Here is a 20,395-nt window from a genome sequence, read left to right on the forward strand (position 1 = left end):
TGGAGAAAAAAGAAAAGGAAAAGCGGGTGAAAGGGTATTAGATGGTTTTAATGATATTGATAAAAAAAGGCGCAATAGACGTGGTAGCGACATAACAGTTGAGCAAAGAAGAAAAAGATGAATTATAGCCTTACCTTAATCTGTATAATCACTGTGGCAATAAGAATGTTGAAAGTTTGGAGAGGTGAATGTTTATCGTCTCTCCGGCTCGCTAATTAAAGGTAAAAATGCGGACTACGAACATAAGAAGGCAGCTAAATTTGGTAATTCCTTGACATCCATCATCTAGTTAGTTTTCTTTTATTTTTTGAAGTAGAATGTTACGAGCTTTGTTTTATATTTTTGGATTTTTATTTGGTATTTGTTATATTTGTATTTTGATAGCTCTTAGGCATACCATAAAATTAGTGTATAAGAACGTCTTCGGTTACGCTTTCCATACTTTTTTTTTTCTACAACAAAGGAGACGGCTCAAGGGCAACAAAAAGTGTGTAGAAAAAAAAAGCTCGCCACTCACCGCTTCCACAACAGACAAAAGTAGAGAGTGGCCAAGAGAGAGGTCAATTTCGGGGGGAGAGGTGTCTTGATGCACTCTTCTTGAATTGTTTCTTGTTGTATTGAAATAACTAATGCATACAGACCAGGTTAACAGTATATGCGTACCTGAATTCTAGCTAACGACAGGTAAAGAAAGTTAAAGAGAAAGAAGGAAAATGCCAAATATTTACATAGGAACACCAGTAATGAGCTTATGAGATCTTAACGCTTCATATTTTTTTTCTTTCGCTCATTTTCCCTTGCGTAATGACTAATGAATACAAGGTACCCATATATGACTATCCGGGCATCTTGTTTTCTTGTATGTGTGTTACGGGTCAGTGAGTGTTCCTGGCCGGTTAACATTCCTCTCATAACACCTCGCCGGCACCACCACCTGGCCCCTGCCCTGCCCCCCCGAACACATGCTGCTCTTCCACTCTTCCCACAAATGTTATGAGCCATGCAAAAAGTTAATCCCCACGGGTTGCTTAACTAGGCCGGCCCCTTAGAAGCAGACCCACAACACAATCCGTTTTGACTTAACATGCGTGAAGTGAGGCCATAAAAGGTAAATGAGCGCCTGTTGCTGCCGCGTATCGGGGACTGGTGCTACGGCAGGTTTTTTTTTTTTTTTTTTTTTTTTTTTTTTTTTTTAATGAAGGAAAATCTGATGTGGCTGCTAGTTAGGTGTAACTAGTTTTGCTTATTCATCGCTTATACACGAGCGCGCACACACACACACACACACACACACACACACACACACACACACACACACACACACACACACACACACACACACACACACCTTCTTCTTCGTCGTCGTCTTCATCTTTTTCTTCTTTTCTCTTTCTTCGTCTTCGTCTTTTTCTTCTTCCTCTTCTTCGTCTTCAACTTCAACTTTCTTCTTTTTCTTCTTCTTCCGTAGCTGTGATTAAATAGTTTTCATTATCAAGTATTTAAAGCCATTTCGATTTATTTGTCATCCTTGCATATCGCCCCATCTCCATATCCTCCTTCCCCTCATCCCATCCTTCCACATCCCGTTCTCCCGTGCCGCCACCTCACCTTGTCCCTTCTCCTCCCGTACAGGCAACGTGGACATCGTCAATGGAAACCTCAAGCTCATCCTCGGCCTCATATGGTCCCTCATCATGCACTACCAGATCGGCCAGTCCAAGTTCCCGCCCAAGAAGCTCATGTTGGCGTGGCTCAAGGTGGGTTCTGGCTGCCTCTCCTGTTTGGTGTAGGCTCTCTAGGGGTTTGTGTGTGTCTGTTTATTTGTTTGTAGTAGAGGTACCCCCGACAGTTTTGTTTCTTTTATATTCAAGTTGGATTTTCTGTTTACTTCTTGAGGGTGTTGTTTCTGAGGATTTTTTTTAAACTTGTTTCTTTACCTTTGACTGCCTCCTTGCGTCCTTGTTTTGACACTCCCTTCGTACGCTTACCCCACTACTACTTTCACAGGCTCCTTCCTTCGTTCCCTCGTCCCCTCATTACTTTCAATACTCCTTCCTTCGTTCCCTCGTCCCCTCATTACTTTCAATACTCCTTCCTTCGTTCCCTCGTCCCCTCATTACTTTCAATACTCCTTCCTTCGTTCCCTCGTCCCCTCATTACTTTCAATACTCCTTCCTTCGTTCCCGTGCCCCAACAGTACCTTCCCGTTTTCCTTCGTTCCCTTGGCCCATGGTTACTTTCACGTGTCCCTTCGCCTCCCCTCCCAGGCCGTGCTGCCAGACTGCCGCATCAACAACTTCACCTCAGACTGGAACAGCGGCGTCTACCTCAGCGCCCTCCTCGACTACTGCAAGCCGGGCCTCTTCACCAACTGGAAACACCTCAACCCGCGAAACTCGTAAGTATAGGGAAGTGGGAAGAGGAGGGGAGAGGAGGAGGGTTGGAGTATGTGGAAGAGAGACGAAGTGGAGAAGAAAGGGCAGTGACAGAGGAATGGGAAAGGGAGGGTAAGATAAAGACGTGAGGAAGGAAGTGGGTGAAAGTAATGAATGTTGAGTGTAGTGGAAGAGTGAGGTGAAGGATAGCAGGATTAGGTTGTAGAGAAGAGTGAGGGATAATTTGGTTTGAGATGAAGATGTAGGGAAGGAGGAGGGATGAAGGTAAGTAATATGTGGAGGAGAGGAAGAGATAGAAGGGAGACATATGCGGTTAAGGGGAATAAATGGAATAATAATGTGAAAATGAGTGTTCATAACGATGGTGATAATTAAGTATCACCTTTGTCACTAATCTTTGTTATATGTAAATGGAAGTACTGTAGTCACTTATAAGTACTACAACTACTACTACTACTACTGCTGCTACTACTACTACTACTACTACTACTACTACTACTACTACTACTACTACTACTACTACTACTACTACTACTACTACTACTACTACCACTACCACCACCATTACCACCACCAGCACCACTACTACCCCGCCTCCTCTCTACTATTCCTCCTCCTCCTCCTCCTCTTCGCACTACTACTACTACTACTACTACCACTACTACCAGCAACAACATCACTAACAATACCGCTTCTCCCCTTCGCCGCCAGGGTCGAGAATTGCAAGAACGCCATGGAGGTCGCGAAGGCAGAGTTTCAGATCCCGATGGTGCTGGACCCCGAGATCCTGGCGTCCCCCTACCTGGATGACCTCTCCGGCATGACCTACCTGTCCTATTTCATGAAGGAGGGCGCCCCGGGGTACAAGGCGACGCTCAAGTGGGTCCAGAAACAACTCCCCGACAGGAACATCAAAAACTTCACCGTGAGTACTGCAGGAGGAGGAGGAGGAGGAGGAGGACGTTACAGGAGAAGTCTTTATTAGGAAGATTAGGGAGGACAGAGGAAGACCATGGAAGGAGAAAAGGAAAAAGAGACAGGACGATAAAAAGGAGAAGGAGGGAGGAAGGGAAGAGTGATAGGGAGAGGGTAGTGGGAAAGGAGAGGTGCCGGGGAGAGGAGAGGAAGGGAAGAGTGATAGGGAGAGGTGCTGGGGAGAGGAGAGGAGAGGGAGAGGAAGAGGAAAGGTAAACAAACTTCACACTCGCTGGTTTTGGAGAATGTTGCGCAAAGGAAGGGAGGAAATTAGTGAAAGGAAACGAAAAAATACGAGGACATTGTACGAGTGAGTGAGGATGACAAGAACGCAGAAGAAAGAAGGCAAAAAAGGAAGAAGAGAACATGGATGAAAATAGAAAGAAGAGAATAGGAAATGAGTGAAAAAACGATATAAGTGAAAGGAAAAAACAGATGATTGAGGGAAATATGAAAAAAAATGAAAGAAGGATAAAACAAAGACAAATACAAAGAAGCGAAGGAGGGAGAAAGATGAATGATTATGAAGGATAGAGAAATATAAAACAGCGGAAGAAAGAATGACAAGAAAGACGGATCACGGCCAGCACGAAGGAACGAAAGAGGGAGAAAGAGGAAAGGAATAAATAAAGAAAAAAGAGTAAATAGGAAAGAGGAACGTTGTGAAGGATAGAGTTTGAAGAGTACTTTGAGGACGGAGAAAGGTTTGAAAAGGGTTACGGGTAGGGTACGGAGAGAGAGAGAGAGAGATTTATGCACCCGTCAAAAAAGGTTGGGATAGGGAGAAATGGTTAAAAGGGTAATGGGTACACACACACACACACACACAGAGAGAGAGAGAGAGAGAGAATTATGTTAAGAATAGGAGGTTGTTTTAGAGGTGAAAGAAAAAAAAGTTTAATTACAAGGGCAAAGAAATTATGTGAAGGTGGAGGAAAGGTCGAGAGAGAGAGAGAGAGAGAGTCCACGAGGATCACTATGGAGGACAGTGAAAGGAAGGAGGAATCTGCTAAAAGAATGTGAGAAGGAGGAGGAGGAGGAGGAGGAGGAGGAGGAGGGAGATAGAATTTGGAACGGAAGTAGAGAAAAACTGTAGGAGGGAGAACCACTAATACAGTGTTATCCTGTGTGGGGGGGGACGATTTTCTCTCTCTCTCTCTCTCTCTCTCTCTCTCTCTCTCTCTCTCTCTCTCTCTCTCTCTCTCTCTCTCTTATCCTCCTTCTATGGACCCTTTCCACTCATTCATCCTCCCTCTCGTAACCTCCTCCTCCTCCTCCTCCTCTCCTCCTCTCCTCTCCTCTCCTCTTCGCTCTCACCCTGCCTTCCCATTCCTTTTTAATGAATCATTTTCTTCCCTTCCTCTTCTTAGAATCCATAACCTTCCCCTTTCCCTCTCTTCCTTCAATTATCTACCTTTCCCCCTCTTTCTTTTTTTTTTATACTTATCTATTTTCTCCATTCCCTTGCCTTTTTTATCCCCTCTTTGTTTCTCATTTTCCTCCACCGCCACTGACCTCTCACTATCCCTCTTCCTTCTCCCGCAGACGGACTGGAACGATGGCACGAACCTGACGACACTGGTGAAGCAACTGGGCGGCCCCATCCCAGGCTACAAGAAGCTCAGCAACCACCCGTCCAACTGGGAGTCCAACATTCAGCTCGGTGGGTGTCTTAATAATTCGGACCCTATTCTCAATTTACGGGCTTCATACACCAACATTTGATAAGGCTTTCGTAGAGGTTGTTAGTATTTCCATGGGTACTTTTATGAGCCTAGTGATAGTTTGACAAGTGTTCTGTATCGTGAATGTGAAGGACACTCATGAGAACCTGACTAATCTCCTTTGTGGCCTTTGGATGTATTTGTTGTGAGAGCCGAAAGCGTCTGAGATTATGGGCCTACTTAGTGTTGCTCTGTATGGGTGTATGTGTAGGTGTATGTAGGTGATTGTGTTTCCTCCCCTATCTCCGCCTTGTTCACTTAATATTGGTAAGTTAGCCAGCTTAATCCTCCTCCTCAACATTTACACCACCAGTTAATTTATTAGTCATTCAGTAAGTCACTCAACCAGTCTTCACCCACTCACTTAATTTGTCGAATCCTCCCTCGTATTATTCAGTCAGTGTCAGTTAACCAACCAGTCATTCAGTCACTCACCTATCTCACTCGCTGATCCTCACCCAGCTCCCTCAGCATCCCTCCCACTTACTATCCAATCTGTATTTCATTAATCATTCCGTCAGTCATTCAGCCAGCCAGGTAGTCACTCACAGTCACCTATAGTGTCATTCAGTCAGCAATACAATCACTCATCCACCTCACTCATCGTCACCCAACTCCCTGCATCATTCAGTATATCAGTTATCCAGTCATTGAGTCAACCATACATTCACTCCATTCATTCATCTCCACCCATCTCCCCCCCCTCCCCAGGTATCGATGGTGGCCGCAAGCTAGGGGTGGAGCCCGTACTTGCCGCCTCGGACATCGCGCGCCCCGACGTGGAGTCCCTCGCCAATATGGGCTACATCGCGTACTACCAGTGGATCAGGCCGCGGGAGTGCCCCTCAGACACTGTGGTCGTGCAGTGCAACCTCGACAATGTTCGCGTCAATAACCCGGTGAGTGTGTTGGTTTGTTTGTGCTTAGGTGTTGGTGTTGGTTGTGTTGGCTTGTGATGTAATGTAGTGTGAGGCTGCTTGTGGTTGAAGTGGATAGTGGGTATAAAGTGAGGTTAGGGAGAAAGGGAGTAGTGTTGGAGGGAAGGGAAAGGGAAGAAAAGGGAAAGGTGCAGTGAAGACGAGGCGAACTGAAATAGGTAAATGCCGTTCATACTATTAATTGACACCTGTGTCCGTGGAGCATAGTAATAAAACACCCCTGAGAGCATGGGATGAGCTCATGTTAGGGATGGTACCGGTTGATACAGGTTGGTAGGGGAAATGAGGATGTGACAGTCACAAGCGGGAAGGGAAAGGTAAGGAAGGAGGGAGGATGGCGAAGGAGATGAGTTAATGAATATAGGCTGCAGGGGAAATGAGGATGCGAGTGGTATAGGTGAGAAGGGATGTGAAGGAGAGGGGAGGAGGAAGAATGACGAAGGGGTAAGCGAGGCGAAGGGAATGAGTTAATATAGGTAAGGGAAGTGAGATGAAGGGTAGGGGAGGAGGGAGGATGATGAAGCACCAAGGGGCGGAGCGGAGCGGGGCGGGGCGGGGCGGGAGTGTGGCTTGGGTGCCCCGGGAAGGGATGTGTTACCTCTGAAACACGAGAAGTTGGTTTTCTCTACAGTGGTGTGTCTGTCATGGTTATTGTGTATGTTGTGTGTGTATGTTGTGTGTTGTGTGTGTGTGTGTGTGTGTGTGTGTGTATGTGTGTGTGTGTGTGTGTGTGTGTGTGTGTGTGTGTGTGTGTGTGTGTGTCAGCGGAAATATGCTGTTGATAAGGCTAGTTCGGGTAGACGTGGGTGCTGTGTGTGTGTTTTATTCATTAGTGTTCAAAATCTTTTCTCTCTCTTCATTACATCTGTATTCGTCGGTAATTGTTTCACTAATAAAGCCCTCTACGAAAATTATCCGCGCTACAAACAGTGAGGGACAGAGTGTAGTGGGTATGACGTTCAGACTTAATTAACGAACTTATTTAAAGAAAACGTAAATCTATTTCCCTGAAGCAGAGAGTGGCAAATATATTGTTTACTTAATCTTGGCGCTTTTTCACTACAAACCTTTGTGACTGAAGCGCAACAAACTACATTTCCACTATGATTTGTTCCTCTTATTTATCCGTTAGTAAAACAAAATTCATCTAGGCAATAAAGCACGTTGAAAAAGAAAAGCAAAGGCAGGAACTTGTATATTTTCATTTTTACTATTCCTACTTCTTCGTACATTCTGCAAGACGAAAGCACTGCACAAACTACCGTCACTATCACCGTCACTGAACACGTCACATCCTTGCGCCACCACTAAACGGCGTCCACGGAAATCTGGTGGTGGTGGTGATGTTGAGGATGGTGGTGGTGGTGATGGTGAGGATGGTGGCGGTGGTGGTGGTCACGCGGGCCAGCTAACGACACTTCCCGCGGCTCCATGTGTTGAGTGTGAGTGTTGCTGACTGCTGAGTGTGTCCGCGCGGGGGGTGGGTGTTGCGTGGACGAGAGCTCACCTTCTGCTTCACACGTCCACAGTCCACACGCAACCAGCAGCTAGCATGTAACGGAAGTGAGAGAGGCTTGTGGTGTGGGGGTTGTTCCTCTCTTGTCCGTCTGTCTGTGTATGTTTGTGTCTAAAAAGTGGCCATCGTGACTCCTGTTTGCCTGTCTGCTGTGTGGTTTTCCTTTTTTTCAAATCGTCCATCATTTTCTGCCTCCTTTTTTTTTCTTTCCTTTCCTTTTCTTCCTTTCTCTCATATGTCCTACTTTTTCCTTATCATCTGTTAATTTCTCCTTTCTACCTTCTCTCCTCCGGTCTTTCCTGTGTGTCTCTCTATGTCTGTCTATTTATATCCTTTTTTTCTTTCCTTTCCTTTTCTTCTTTTTTCTCTCTTATGTCCTGCTTTTTCCTTATCATCTGTTAATTTCTCCTTTCTACCTTCTCTCCTCCCGTCTTTCCTGTGTGTCTGTCTGTCTGTCTATTTATATCCTTTTTTTCTATCCTTTCCTTTTCCTCTTCTTTTCTCTCCTATGTCCTACTTTTTTCTTATCATCTGTTAATTTCTCCTTTCTACCTTCTCTCCTCCCGTCTTTCCTGTGTCTCTCTATGTCTGTATTTATATCCTTTTTTTTCTTTCCTTTTCTTCCTCTTTTCTCTCTTATGTCCTACTTTTTCCTAATCATCTATTAATTTTTCCTTTCTCCCTTTCTTCTTTCCTCCCATCCTTCCTGTGTGTCTCTGTCTATGTCTCTATTTATATCCATCTCTTGCTTCTTCTCATTTCCTCTTTCTCGTCCTTAAAATGTCCTCTTTTGCTCTTTCTTATTCCTCCTTGTTGTTTTTTCTTGTTTTTTTATTATCCTTTCTCCCTTTCTTCTTTCCTCCCATCCTTCGTGTGTGTCTCTGTCTATGTCTCTATTTATATCCATCTCTTGCTTCTTCTCATTTCCTCTTTCTCGTCCTTAAAATGTCTTCTCTTGCTCTTACTTATTCCTCCTTGTCGTTTTTCTTGTTTTTTTTTTATTATCCTTTTGTCTGTAATTATCCTCTTCCTCCTCCGGTGTCCTTTTTACCGACATTCCTTACCTCTTCCTTGCTCATCCCCTCAATATTTTTTTTTCTAGCTTTAAGTTTCCTGTCATCATCCTCGCTTCCCTCTCCCCCTCCCCTCCTGCCTTGTCTCCACTTCCTTTTCTTGACTCTCCTCGTCTCTTCCCTTCTCATTTACCCCCCTCACCCATCTATTTTTTGTACCTTTAATCACTTTCCTTTTCTCGTTTCCCATCCCTTACATCCTCCTCATTCATCTCCTCATTATTTTTTCCTTTTAAATTGATTCCCATCCTCGTTACCTCCTTCCCATTATCCTTGCTTTCCTCTCATTATTGTCTCCATCCTCTCCTCTCCCCCCCCATCCTCCCTCCTCTTTTTCATCATCCTTCTGTCTCTCCCATCATGGTGCCTCTCGATTCATCATCACCTTCCTTTCATCATCCTTTCCTCCCTCCAACCCTCCTCGCCTCCCTCCCTCGCAGCTCGTCTATGTCCTTCCCTCACCTGCCACCCTCACGTATCCTCTCAGCCAAACAGGTAAACACGCCTCAATCATAGCCAATTACTCGCTCACCTGCTGCCGCCTCACACCTGACAGCGCGAAGGATGCAGGTGTGTGTGTGTGTGTGTGTGTGTCGTAACAGTACATAATACGATCATTTTGTTCTTCATCTTCCTCTTTTTGTCTTCCTGGATCTCTCTCTCTCTCTCTCTTTCTTTTTTTCTTTTATTTATTTTTACATCTTACATATTGTAAATGGGTACATATATGCCGATGAGCGGGCAACGGCCCGCCGCTGGGGGTCTCTCTCTCTCTCTCTCTCTCTCTCTCTCTCTCTCTCTCTCTCTCTCTCTCTCTCTCTCTCTCTCTCTCTCTCTCATGTGGCCCCCCCTTCCCCCCCCCCCACACACACACACACACACACACAATATCAGAAATACGAGATTCTTGAGTTACCGTTCTCAGTATAGGCGATCCTGACCCGTGCGTGCGTGTGTGTGTGTGTGTGTGTGTGTGTGTGTGTGTGTGTTTGTGTGTGTGTGTGTGTGTGTGATCATTTGGTGTGTTATTAGTCATGTGGTGATGCTGTGGTGCGGGAACAGTGCGACCCCGACTCGTGAAGTGTGCGGTGTGCTTTGTGCTGTGCTGTGTATAGGGTGTGTGAGAGCGTGTGTGTGTGTGTGTGTGTGTCAGCGAGGAGTAAGGGAAACAACAACAACAACAACAGCGGCATAAGGGGAGGCGGTTTCAGCAGTGGCAGCTTATATATACCTACATCATCAGTAGTGTGTGTGTGTGTGTGTGTGTGTGTGTGTTAGGTTTGCGATGCTGGTGCTGGTGAAGGCGGTTGTTATTTCACCATCAGCGCTGTATAGGTAGTGTACGTGTGTGTGTGTGTGTGTGTGTGTGTGTGTGTGTGTGTGTCGTTATTCACATATATACAACCAGGCCAGGGGTAATGTATAATGTGTTAACTGTTGTTCGTGCAGAGAGAGAGAGAGAGAGAGTTCTCGTGGTTTTGTTAAATGAGGATGTAAACTTTTCATGCCTATGGGAACGGAGCATAAAGAGGAGCGGAGCAGACAGACGTAACATCCCGTATCATCGTGGTTTTCTCTCTCTCTCTCTCTCTCTCTCTCTCTCTCTCTCTCTCTCTCTCTCTCTCTCTCTCTCTCATCAGTGTCAGTATGGCTGTATGAATAAAGCTGCTAAAAGTTCTATGCATCTTCGTCTGTGGCTTGACTGTTAGGCCGGAGAGCAGTGTGGGAAGTGCTTGATCGCGCGTGAGAAAATGTGTGTGTGTGTGTGTGTGTGTGTGTGTGTGTGTGATCATAAACAACACACACACACACACACACACACACACACACACACACACACACACACACACACACACACATATACACACACACACACACACACACACACACACACATAAACACACACACACACACATACACATACACACACACATCAACACCCGCAGTACCACCATCAATATTATTCAATGTTTAACCGTTTGCTGCCGAGTTATTCACACACACACACACACACACACACACACACACACACACTGAATAAAGCAGTGTTGGGATAATGACGATGGGGAGATAGTGACAGTTAATTGACAGAGCACCTTCTCTACTCAGGTCCCCTTCAAAATCGAGTTCATGACCAAGGAGGTGGTGCTAAGCGAGATCGAGGTGGAAGTGAACGGTCCGTCAGGTCCTGTGAGGGTGGACCTGGACCTGTCTCCCCGCGGCGGCAAGGGTCTCTTCATCCCTGACCAAGTGGGAATATATGAGGTATGCCAAAGGGGGTTCTGTCTATCTTTCTGTCAGTTTTTGTCTGTTTTGGGACATGTTACGTATACATTCTTCTTACTTTCTCATCTTCCTGTTCAATCGCCCCTATTCTGTTTAGTTATATTTTTAGGTTAAGTTAGGTTAGGCTAGTTTAAGCTTGTTTGGTAGTGTCTGTTTCTGTGATGGGACGTATGTTTACTTACGTGTGCTTTCTTCCCATTTCTTCACTTTATGTTCATTCTACTTCATTCTATTTAGTTAAAGTTTTAGGTAAAGTTAGGCTAGGTTGGATTTAATTTGTTAGTGTGTATGTTTCTTACTTTATTATCTTCCTGTTCAAGCTTAATCCATTTAGTTATAATTTTAGGTTAGGCTAAGTTGAGTTTGTTTGTTAGAAATAATATGTACTCTTCGTAACTTAATGCAGAAAACACGTAGATCAAAGCGTTAGTTCTAACACTTGTTCCCGCCCCAGCTGAGGGTGCTGAACGAGGGGGAGGTGGTGGAGGGCTGCCCGGTGAAGGTGCGTGCCCTGCCCGACGTCTCCAAGATCATGTTTTCAGGCATTGACCCGTGCGCTCTTGGCTCCATCGTCGAAGTAGTGGTGAGTGTTCCATGCTGATTCTTATTGGATTGTTTTCTTGCTGGTATGCCACATCATCATAACATGCGTGTATATACATGGTAATCCAGTGTGATCATACTATTGTTCAACATCCTTATACTTTTCATGTTGATCTGTTTTGCTCCTTTTCTCACACACAACTCTTTGGTGGCTCGCAGATCAACAGTAATGGTGCCGGCGGCGGTGACATCAACGTCACGGCATACTCGCCCACAAACAGGCCGCTCATGTGCCCCGTCAAGGAGGAGGACGGCGTGTATGCCGCCACCTTCCAGCCGGACGAGGCCGGCCAGTGGTCCATCGCCGTCCGCTATGACGAGGAGCACATCCAGGGCTCGCCCTTCACCTGCCACGTCTACGACCCGCATGCCATCAGAGTGAGTAACATGATGACTCATTTTTACTACATATTAGGGTTATTTAAGTTTGTCTAAACAGCATTGAACGTTCATTAGTTCCTTGTGAAACATCAACAACTTTATAACTCCATTTCCAAAATTTAGTTTGTTTGGATGTTATTCACGACAAGCATAATACTGATTTGTATGATAATGAGAAAATGTGATGATGATGGTGTGTGTTTATCGTCACTCAGATCCTGGAGCTGGACAACGGCCCGTCATCCAGCCCCAGCAAGCCCTTCACCTTCGTGGTGGACGCAACGCGGTGCGGCTGGGGGGACGCCAAGGTGGACGTGACGCAGGGCGGCCGCTCCCTCCACTCAGAGAGCCTGGAGGTGGACCGAAGCTACTATGAAGTGACCTTTGTTCCCAGGGAGGCTGCCAAACACAAGATTTATGTCTACTTCAATGGCCACGAGGTGAAAGGTGAGAATGCAGCAGCTTCAGGTGTATAGATTTAATGACAGACTTGACTTCCATCTAAGAAGTTTGAGAGAAAAATCTTTTTGTCAGATATTTCTACGGTTTCAGCAGTTTTTGTCTTCCGAGGAAAACAAATTAGTTTCATGGTTTTGTTACTTAACAGGTGTAGCCTACTGGAAAAATATTCAGGAAGTCAAGATAATTGTCATCTTACATGAATGTCATTGTATTGCCTGTGAAACATGGAGTAGCTCGGCACTGATCAGGGCCAAGGAATTATTATTTGTTGTCTCCTTGGGATGCTTCTGTAAGAATGTACACACAAGCTCTTCAAAGTCTGTCTTATTGCAGACTATCAATTCTTTTCTCATTTGGAAACAATAGTGATAGAAACACTTGTGAATGTTTATGTGATTATCTAGACATTGATTTCTTCATTTTGCCAGTCATTTGAGTCAAGGCTAAATGACTGTCCATGGGAAATGCTGTTATCTGATATGTGGTATTTTTTCATCTCTGCAACTCAGGTTCCCCCTTCTCTCTGTACCTGGGCATTGAGAAGCCACCAGAGAGAAAGGATTCAAAGTCTAAGTCAAAGAAAAAGTCTTCTAACAGAGAAAACAAGGATCCAAAGGTGAGATATTTTTGTCATTTTTTAATACCAATCTAACAATGCTAACTCACATATCAGTTGTTTTCATATATTTTCTTAACTTTAGATATATATATTAGATAAAAAAAAATGGGAAATGTCACAAAAAATGTGTTTTGTTGATTTTAATCTGATAGACTTCTTAGCTTCTATACCATCCATTTTTTTTTTTTCATCCCAAGACATAAGGATAATAGTCCATCTTAACACACTTAATATAAATTATATGCATGATATGCACTTTCTCTGGTGGCCTGTGCACTACTTATTTAAATCAGAATCTATGGTTATTTCATAGCATTCATAATCCTTGAGTCCCACCAGTATTGCAAATATTGGCCTTTCTGTTTCTTTTGACTCAGGCTTATGAGTCATTTATTATTTACAGTGTCTTCCCTCACTCTTATGTTGCTGTGCTTGATACTTGCAGTACTCAAAGGAGGTTGTGAAGGAGTACTCGGGCTCAGCTCTGGTCAACTCCCCGAAGCTCCGTTCCTCCGCCAACACCTCGGACTCTGCTTACAAGTCCACTCTCACCAAGACCTATGATTCCACAGTCGACAAGAACTATGAGTCTTCTTATGGCCATGACTCTCCAGGGAGGAGCAGAAACTACGAAAATGTGGTCCACAAGAGTTATGATTCTCCCGTCAGTAAGAACACCAACAGCAGCAGCAAGTATTCAAACTATGAGTCTTCTGTAGTCAACCGGAGCACTGTGTATGACTCGTCCGTCACCAGCAACAAGAAGTCCAGCAGCACATATGAGTCCGTCCCTCCACCAAAGTTAAACTCCACCCCAAAGAAAGTGACCCTCTACGATCCTAGCCCTCCACCTAGTCCCTCGAGGCTGGTGGCCCGCCGCAGCAGGAGTCCTGAGGGTCTCACCAACAGCCACCACCGCAGCAGTGCCCTCGACTCCTCCTACAACTCCAGCTTCAACTCCACCTATGATTCTTCCTTCAACACATCATCCTCTACAGTCATCAATACTGGAGTGTCCACCAAGTCCTCCACCTCAGTGTTCACTAAGTCTTCCAGTCCAGGCAGACTTTCCTCGTAAGTGGACGTAGTTTCATTTTTTATTGTTGTTCATCAATTCATTTGCTGAAGTATAACAAGTGGAGATTGTTCTGCTGTGGCCACACCTTTGGGTGAAGTTTCCGTGAGGGAATTGGGAATTAAAGATATAGATTGATAAATAGTTTTGTTACTCTTCCTGAACTGAAATATTTATTTACAAAATGAAAAGTACATAAAAAAGGACTGTGACTTATTTTATGAATCATATTGTGACTGAAAGTGTTTGTGGCTTCAAAAGAAACAGAAGTTTGACTTATAAATCGATTTACTGCAAAGTGTACTGCTGCATAAATTGATTGTTTGGCAATTTGATTTTATAACAATTTACTACATTGCAAATTCACTGAAAGCATTATGAACAGAGAATCAGAAAGTTATCCTCCTTCTTCAGGCCTGGCCCTCGCAAGAGTGTCTCCCCTTCCCCTCCACCCCCAAGAGCCCTGCGTGCCACCAGTCCCCCGGAGATGGCCCGGTCCTCCCCAGCCCGTGCTATCAGCCCTGTCACGGGTCCACCAGACAACCTGACGGGACTCTCCTCCCCAGCCAAGGTTCTTCAGATTGCACAGAATGCTGCCAAAACATCAGAAGGTAGGTCATTTTTTGGAGTCTCTTCTCTGTAGCATTTTAAGTGGAGGGTTATGAGATACTGACGAGTAGAAAAATATTGGTATGCTCTTATTTTCTGTTACTTGGGTTCTCCAAAAGCCTTGTGTTTCTTTGATTTTTTGCATCATGCTTCTTGTTTTTGCATAGGGGTAACAAAATTTTGCTTGAGTGTTACCAAATCCTCATATGACAAGACTTTTACTGTCATTTTTGTTGTGTTTCTCCCACATGGCTTAAGTATGTCATAAATACATCTTCTGTCATGGTATTCAGAGAACATATGTTAGCCATAATGTGTTGAGAAATATCAAAACTGGCATTAAGGCTCTTCATGGGTTGAGGATGAAGTGTTTGGGTCTGTGGCTGTGGGACTGGGCTGAGAAAAAGACCTGTACAGGCTAACACTGTCATTAATCCTCAAGCCTGAAGTGTGGCGGATCCATAAAAGCTCAGGAGCATTAAGAGTGTTCATCACACTCATGCTTATGTGGGCCAGGAACACTGGGTGGCAGGCACACAGGAGGCAGCAACATGTGCTTGTGTATAAACAGATGCAATGTGATGTAGGAATTCACGGTTGCTTGTCATACTTGCTCCACTCCCTCCCAACATGCCTTGAATGATTTCAGTTTTATATATTTTTCCTCTTACAGGCTCCTCCTTCTACTATAGCAGCGTTGCCAACATGAAAATCTTACCATCCACATATTAACGCTGGCACTCATACATTGCTAGAATTAATATTGTAGCTATAAGGAAAAAAAATTAAATAACTATAAAATAAAATAAAAAAATCTTATAATTTTTAGACATTCAAGTCCCCTCAAGCCTTAGATTAACGAAACTTGGCTCCTATAACTCCCACGTAACTTAACGGTCACACGCTGAGTGCCACTTTGGCCACTAACAAAATTTCTCAAGAGGCTCATGATTACTTGATGGTCTATGGATCCAACACACCACAGGTAATAATAATATTATTGACAGTAATAACAATAGTAATATTTAGAACCATAACAAAAAGAAGACTAGTAATAATAATGATATTAATAATAAAAGTAAAAATGCAATAATGGTTAGTCACTTGTAATAACATTATAAGCGGTGTGTCACACTAACCATGAGTTACACGCATGGCATGTGTGAACTGCACTGAGGCAAGTCATGACAATGAGGAAAGAAAAAAAAAAAAAAAAGGTTAAATATTTTAATTTTTTCTCAAAATATCTGCCATGATTGTATAAATCTCATGGCAGCTTTTATATATATATCACAGTAAGGGTTTAGAGCACTGTAAGATGTGTATGAAACTCAACTTAACCTCTGGCTCATGTACATAAAACATGGTTACTCATCGCGCCAGACAGAAGAAGCTTCTGCTGTTAATGCATCATTACCCTCATCCATCAAAACCAAATAATGCTCATCAACTCACCCCAACTCACTGAGACTCACCCTACTGACTCAGGACTGTTCTGGGCCTCATAACTCAACTGTTATCTGCTAATGTTCACTCCTCCACCACCACCACAACACCACTACCACTACCACCACCACACCACCACTCCCACATCCACCATCAGCGAGGCGGCTCAGGAACTTGCCAATCTCCTCCAAGGCCAGAACCAGGACTTTAATCATCAGCAAAGGTCAGTCCACAGGTATCTGGAACATCCTGGGCAATTGTAGATGTTTGAAAATTAGTTTATCATGATCATGCAAGTAACAGCGTCCGCACTACACAAGAAAATCGACCGCCATAGTCGCTGGCAAACTTTGCTTCCTAGAGCCTACCAAGACCATACATGCATACACACGGTAAACCTTGTTCTGTGCTTCAATGATGAGACATAGTTGTGCTTGTGAGAAGTAGGCACAGAGCGATTGGGACAGTGGTAAGAAAACCCACTGTCGTTTTACATGTTTCTCAACCCTTCTCTTTCCTGGAGCATGCAGACTCTACCATTCCTCCTGTTATGCCTCAATCACTTTTGTTCTCAAGGCATGTTTTTAAAGTTTACTGTTTATGCATTCTTTTCTTTTTCCAGCATATTTGATTGTCTTGTCTTGACTACACTTTATCTGTGTGTTTGTGTGTTTTTTATTTGCATTTCTACCATTGCTTGAATTATTATGTTACATGAGCTGCATCACCACTCTTTTAAGAATGAAATATGCTTCTGTACATTTATTTAGCTTGCAGTTTCTCTTTAGTTTTAGGTGACTTGTGTTTTGTGGGATGCAAAATAATACTATGGTTTGCATGTATTGTGTGTGTGTTAATTTTCCATGTTTCTGTTATGTAAGCATTGAAAAATACCCAAACACTGAAGCCATCAGTGTGAGGATACAATATTCTGTTTTACTCTGAATGTTTTCGTTTTTTGCTAGCTCCTACAACATACAGTTAGTCATGTAAAACCAGCAGTCTTAGAATCCTCCTGTTGTTCCATGGAAGTGCCTCTCCATACTTCATTTTTGTAATAATACATGTATATTCTGCTAAAGGATTCTTTATATATGTTAACATAAAAAAACATGATCCCATTGTTTTACCTTTGATGTGCCTGCTTGACAGAGGAGAGCTCTGATGGCAGTGGGACGATGGACGAGCCTCCCTCCCCTCCCCGCTACTCTGCAGAACAACGGATGCGCACAAACGAGGAGCGCTACTCCTCCTCCAACGTCAACATGTCCACCAGCATGACCACCGCAAACTCCTCCAATACTTTCATCAGGAGGAGTGAGGAGACTCATACCTCATCGGGTGTGTATGTTCCTCAGTACTCCTGCCAGATTCTTGAGTGTCCTTTGAATGTTTTGTTTTTATGCTGTACTTCAAGGACTTTAATGCAAACAGCAGGGAAAGTGTTCACTGTTTTCTGCAAATAGAATACTGTGAAGTTTAAACTTTGTGGGTGAAGGGTTTTAAAGGGTGAAAGTTATATTGATGCACTGCTTTTGCTATACAGTAATATATTATCCAATTAAATTCTTTAGGTAGCTGTATTTTTCAAAGAAGTTTTATCAGTGTTCAGAAGACATTCAACTAAATTTACCAGTACAATTTTAATCAAATTTAAACTTGTTGCTCACTGTCACCTTGTCTTTCCATCCTTCCCATTTTGTTAAATTATTATTATTTGCTGTCATATTTCCTCTGAGCTAAATTCAGTTGTCTCTCTTCATATGCATACAGAGGGGCGTAACACCCCCAGTGGCGGCCGCAGCACCACCACCCTGCTAGGGATGTCTCCAGTTGGGCGGCGTGGCAGCATTGAGGCGTCCCCCAGCCCTCACTCCCACCCCAGGCGGCCCCATGCCCAGGAGTCCACCACATGTAAGTACTGACACTGGGCTGGTGTCTCACTGAAGTTATGGGTATGAAATGAATGTGGAGTAGGGGATGAAAAGGAAAGTGTGTTCATGAAAATTAAAATGTTCTGCAATGGCAATAGGGGTGTAAGAGGAATGAACAGCACATTGGAGAGAAAATGGTACTAAAAAATGAGGTGAGGAATAAAAGTTGAAACTGATAATTTGCAATATTATAGAGGTAAAGATAGTCTGATGGGACTTCAAGGCTAAAATAGGTCCCCTTCAGCCCCCTTAGAGTTAACAATATCAAGGGTAATCAGACCAGTAGAGACTTCTTTAATCAGATTGGTCAAGGGTTAGTGTTTGTTTCACTTATTTCTCTCCACCAAGATCACCTGAGGTTCATTTAGTTTGTCATTATACAACTTTGCAAGGCTCTGTTAAGAACTGCTCCATGGCCACCAAATGGAGAACTTTTTTAAATGTCCGCTTGTTCGCTCTTCCTTTCCTCATCACAGTCTATCATCCCCTTCAGATATCAGCTCCAGCAGTACTTCAGTGGATGTGGTGGATGCCGTGAGCCACCGCCTGCAAAGCACTCCACCCAGCACCTCCCGCCACACCACCACCACCACGACCACCACCTCGCACATCGATCCCTCCAGAGTGACTGTCAGTGGCCCCGGTGTGAGGCTGGTGGCTGTCAGCTCTCAGGCAGAGTTCACTGTCAGCAACCCCCAACCTCTGCGTCAGGAGGAGGTGAACGTCAAGATAACAGGTATGCTCATTGTCTGTTTGGGCTAAGGTAGGAGCCTCTTGTTGCCTTTTTCTTTAATGTTTGTTTGTCATTTTAGTCATCCTGTTCTTTCCTCTTGCTTCTGTTTTTTCCCATCCTTTAGAGGTGTAATGAACATCCATATATTTTTTTCATCAGTATTTTTTTGTCCCCAGTCTTTGTAAGCTTTAGTTTTGTAATCTATTTCCAGTGAGGTAATGTTTCCCCTAAATTCACTTCAGTTAATTTGTGCTATATGTTTTGCTTGACTTTTAAGAGAAAATATATATAAGAAAAAGGACTGCATTTGATTTTTGTAGGGCTAGAAAAATGACACAATGCATCACTTATAAGATACATTTTCTTCCTGGTTACTTGTTTTTTCTATCACTTTTCCTCATTTCTTTTATATTTCTTTTTGATACTTGTACATCTATTCTACTCTCAGTGTCTAGTTGTGAAAGTTTCTGGGAATTTTCAGGGCCCGGGAATTTTGGGAATTTTCAAATTTTTCACACACATTTGTATTAATAAACAAACCAATTTTGGTAAATATAACAAATAATTAAAAAGTTTTAAGCAACAAAAATTGTATTTCCAACAGGTTACGTTAAGTTTAAGGAACTTTCAAACACATGATATCCAGACACCTATAGCATAAATTAACAAAGAAAGCCTTCACTTCAGCTTATATGAATTTTCTGAGTCAAGACCTACAGTGACTGTTTGGGGTTTTGTTAGGTTAGGTTAACTGGGGGGCGGCATGAGCCTCAACAGGCGTCACTTAAACAATCCTGCCTGCGCCACCACCGGGCTCTGGGACATTCACTAGCATCCCCCTTAAACTTAAGGCTAAAGAGGCAACAGTAGCCTCAGTCACACACAAAAAAAGCCTAAAGGCATCATAGGCAAACTTTTAAATTTTTCTCAATTCTCAGAATTTCTGAAAATTCCAAAAATTCCCATGGAAAGTTTCCCAGTTCAAAATTCCCAGGAATTTTACAACCCTACTGCTGACTTCAAATCAAAACATTGATTATTAGCCATCACCATAAGAGATTAGCCAAGTGAAATCAACCACACTGCCACTCCTACACCACTGATTGAAGAACTCTATGGGGCCCTGCATCTGTGCCTCGATGAGGGCAGCAACAACAACATGGACACTAGTTTCTTTGTATTTTCCACCCTTAAAACACGTGTGGTCCCTTTTGGCCTCCCTCAGATGTGGAATACCTGTGGCACCTGACCTGACTTGACCTGACCTCCAGACCTGACCTTCCAGCAGCGAGGGGAGATGGACACTTGACAGACTGGGTCATGTTTTCCTTTAGTCTTTGTTGGTAGATTTGGAGCAGCTAAGCTTGGCAGAGCAGCAACAAGGGGTTGGCTTGGGTGCTGTTTTGAATATATATATTTGGTGCTCGTACTTGGTGCTTTAGGATTTAATTTAGATCAGTGGTTCTCAAACTCTCATTAGTCAGTGTATCACTCAAAGTATTTAGTGCTAGTCACATACACCAGACCCAGAATAATTCAACTAAAAATTCTAGAATGGTTTTATAGAAACAGCCACTGGAAAAAATCTGCCTTTGCCACTAATGGGCTGAGGCTGTCTACCAGCA

The 20,395-nt window shown here is 43.6% G+C and overlaps 1 protein-coding gene across 3 annotated transcripts in view; it reads left to right on the forward strand.

Annotated features, from left to right (window-relative positions):
* LOC126999992 (filamin-C-like) overlaps positions 1–20,395 on the forward strand; it is a 140,504-nt gene that overhangs the window by 49,004 nt on the left and 71,105 nt on the right. Inside the window, exons 2-17 of one of the 3 annotated variants that reach the window (XM_050863342.1) lie at positions 1,633–1,757; positions 2,268–2,398; positions 3,108–3,321; positions 4,917–5,034; positions 5,807–5,994; positions 10,732–10,887; positions 11,363–11,491; positions 11,671–11,889; positions 12,108–12,339; positions 12,864–12,970; positions 13,419–14,047; positions 14,463–14,659; positions 16,261–16,326; positions 17,256–17,444; positions 17,877–18,017; positions 18,531–18,773. In XM_050863342.1, coding sequence (XP_050719299.1) covers positions 1,633–1,757; positions 2,268–2,398; positions 3,108–3,321; positions 4,917–5,034; positions 5,807–5,994; positions 10,732–10,887; positions 11,363–11,491; positions 11,671–11,889; positions 12,108–12,339; positions 12,864–12,970; positions 13,419–14,047; positions 14,463–14,659; positions 16,261–16,326; positions 17,256–17,444; positions 17,877–18,017; positions 18,531–18,773 — 3,084 coding nt within the window. Of the gene's footprint in view, positions 1–1,632; positions 1,758–2,267; positions 2,399–3,107; positions 3,322–4,916; positions 5,035–5,806; positions 5,995–9,171; positions 9,193–10,731; positions 10,888–11,362; positions 11,492–11,670; positions 11,890–12,107; positions 12,340–12,863; positions 12,971–13,418; positions 14,048–14,462; positions 14,660–16,260; positions 16,327–17,255; positions 17,445–17,876; positions 18,018–18,530; positions 18,774–20,395 lie in introns of those variants that run through there. The other 2 variants (XM_050863343.1, XM_050863344.1) reach the window with 2 other exon arrangements.

Source organism: Eriocheir sinensis, chromosome 17 (genome assembly GCF_024679095.1).
Source record: "Eriocheir sinensis breed Jianghai 21 chromosome 17, ASM2467909v1, whole genome shotgun sequence".
NCBI lineage: Eukaryota > Metazoa > Arthropoda > Malacostraca > Decapoda > Varunidae > Eriocheir > Eriocheir sinensis.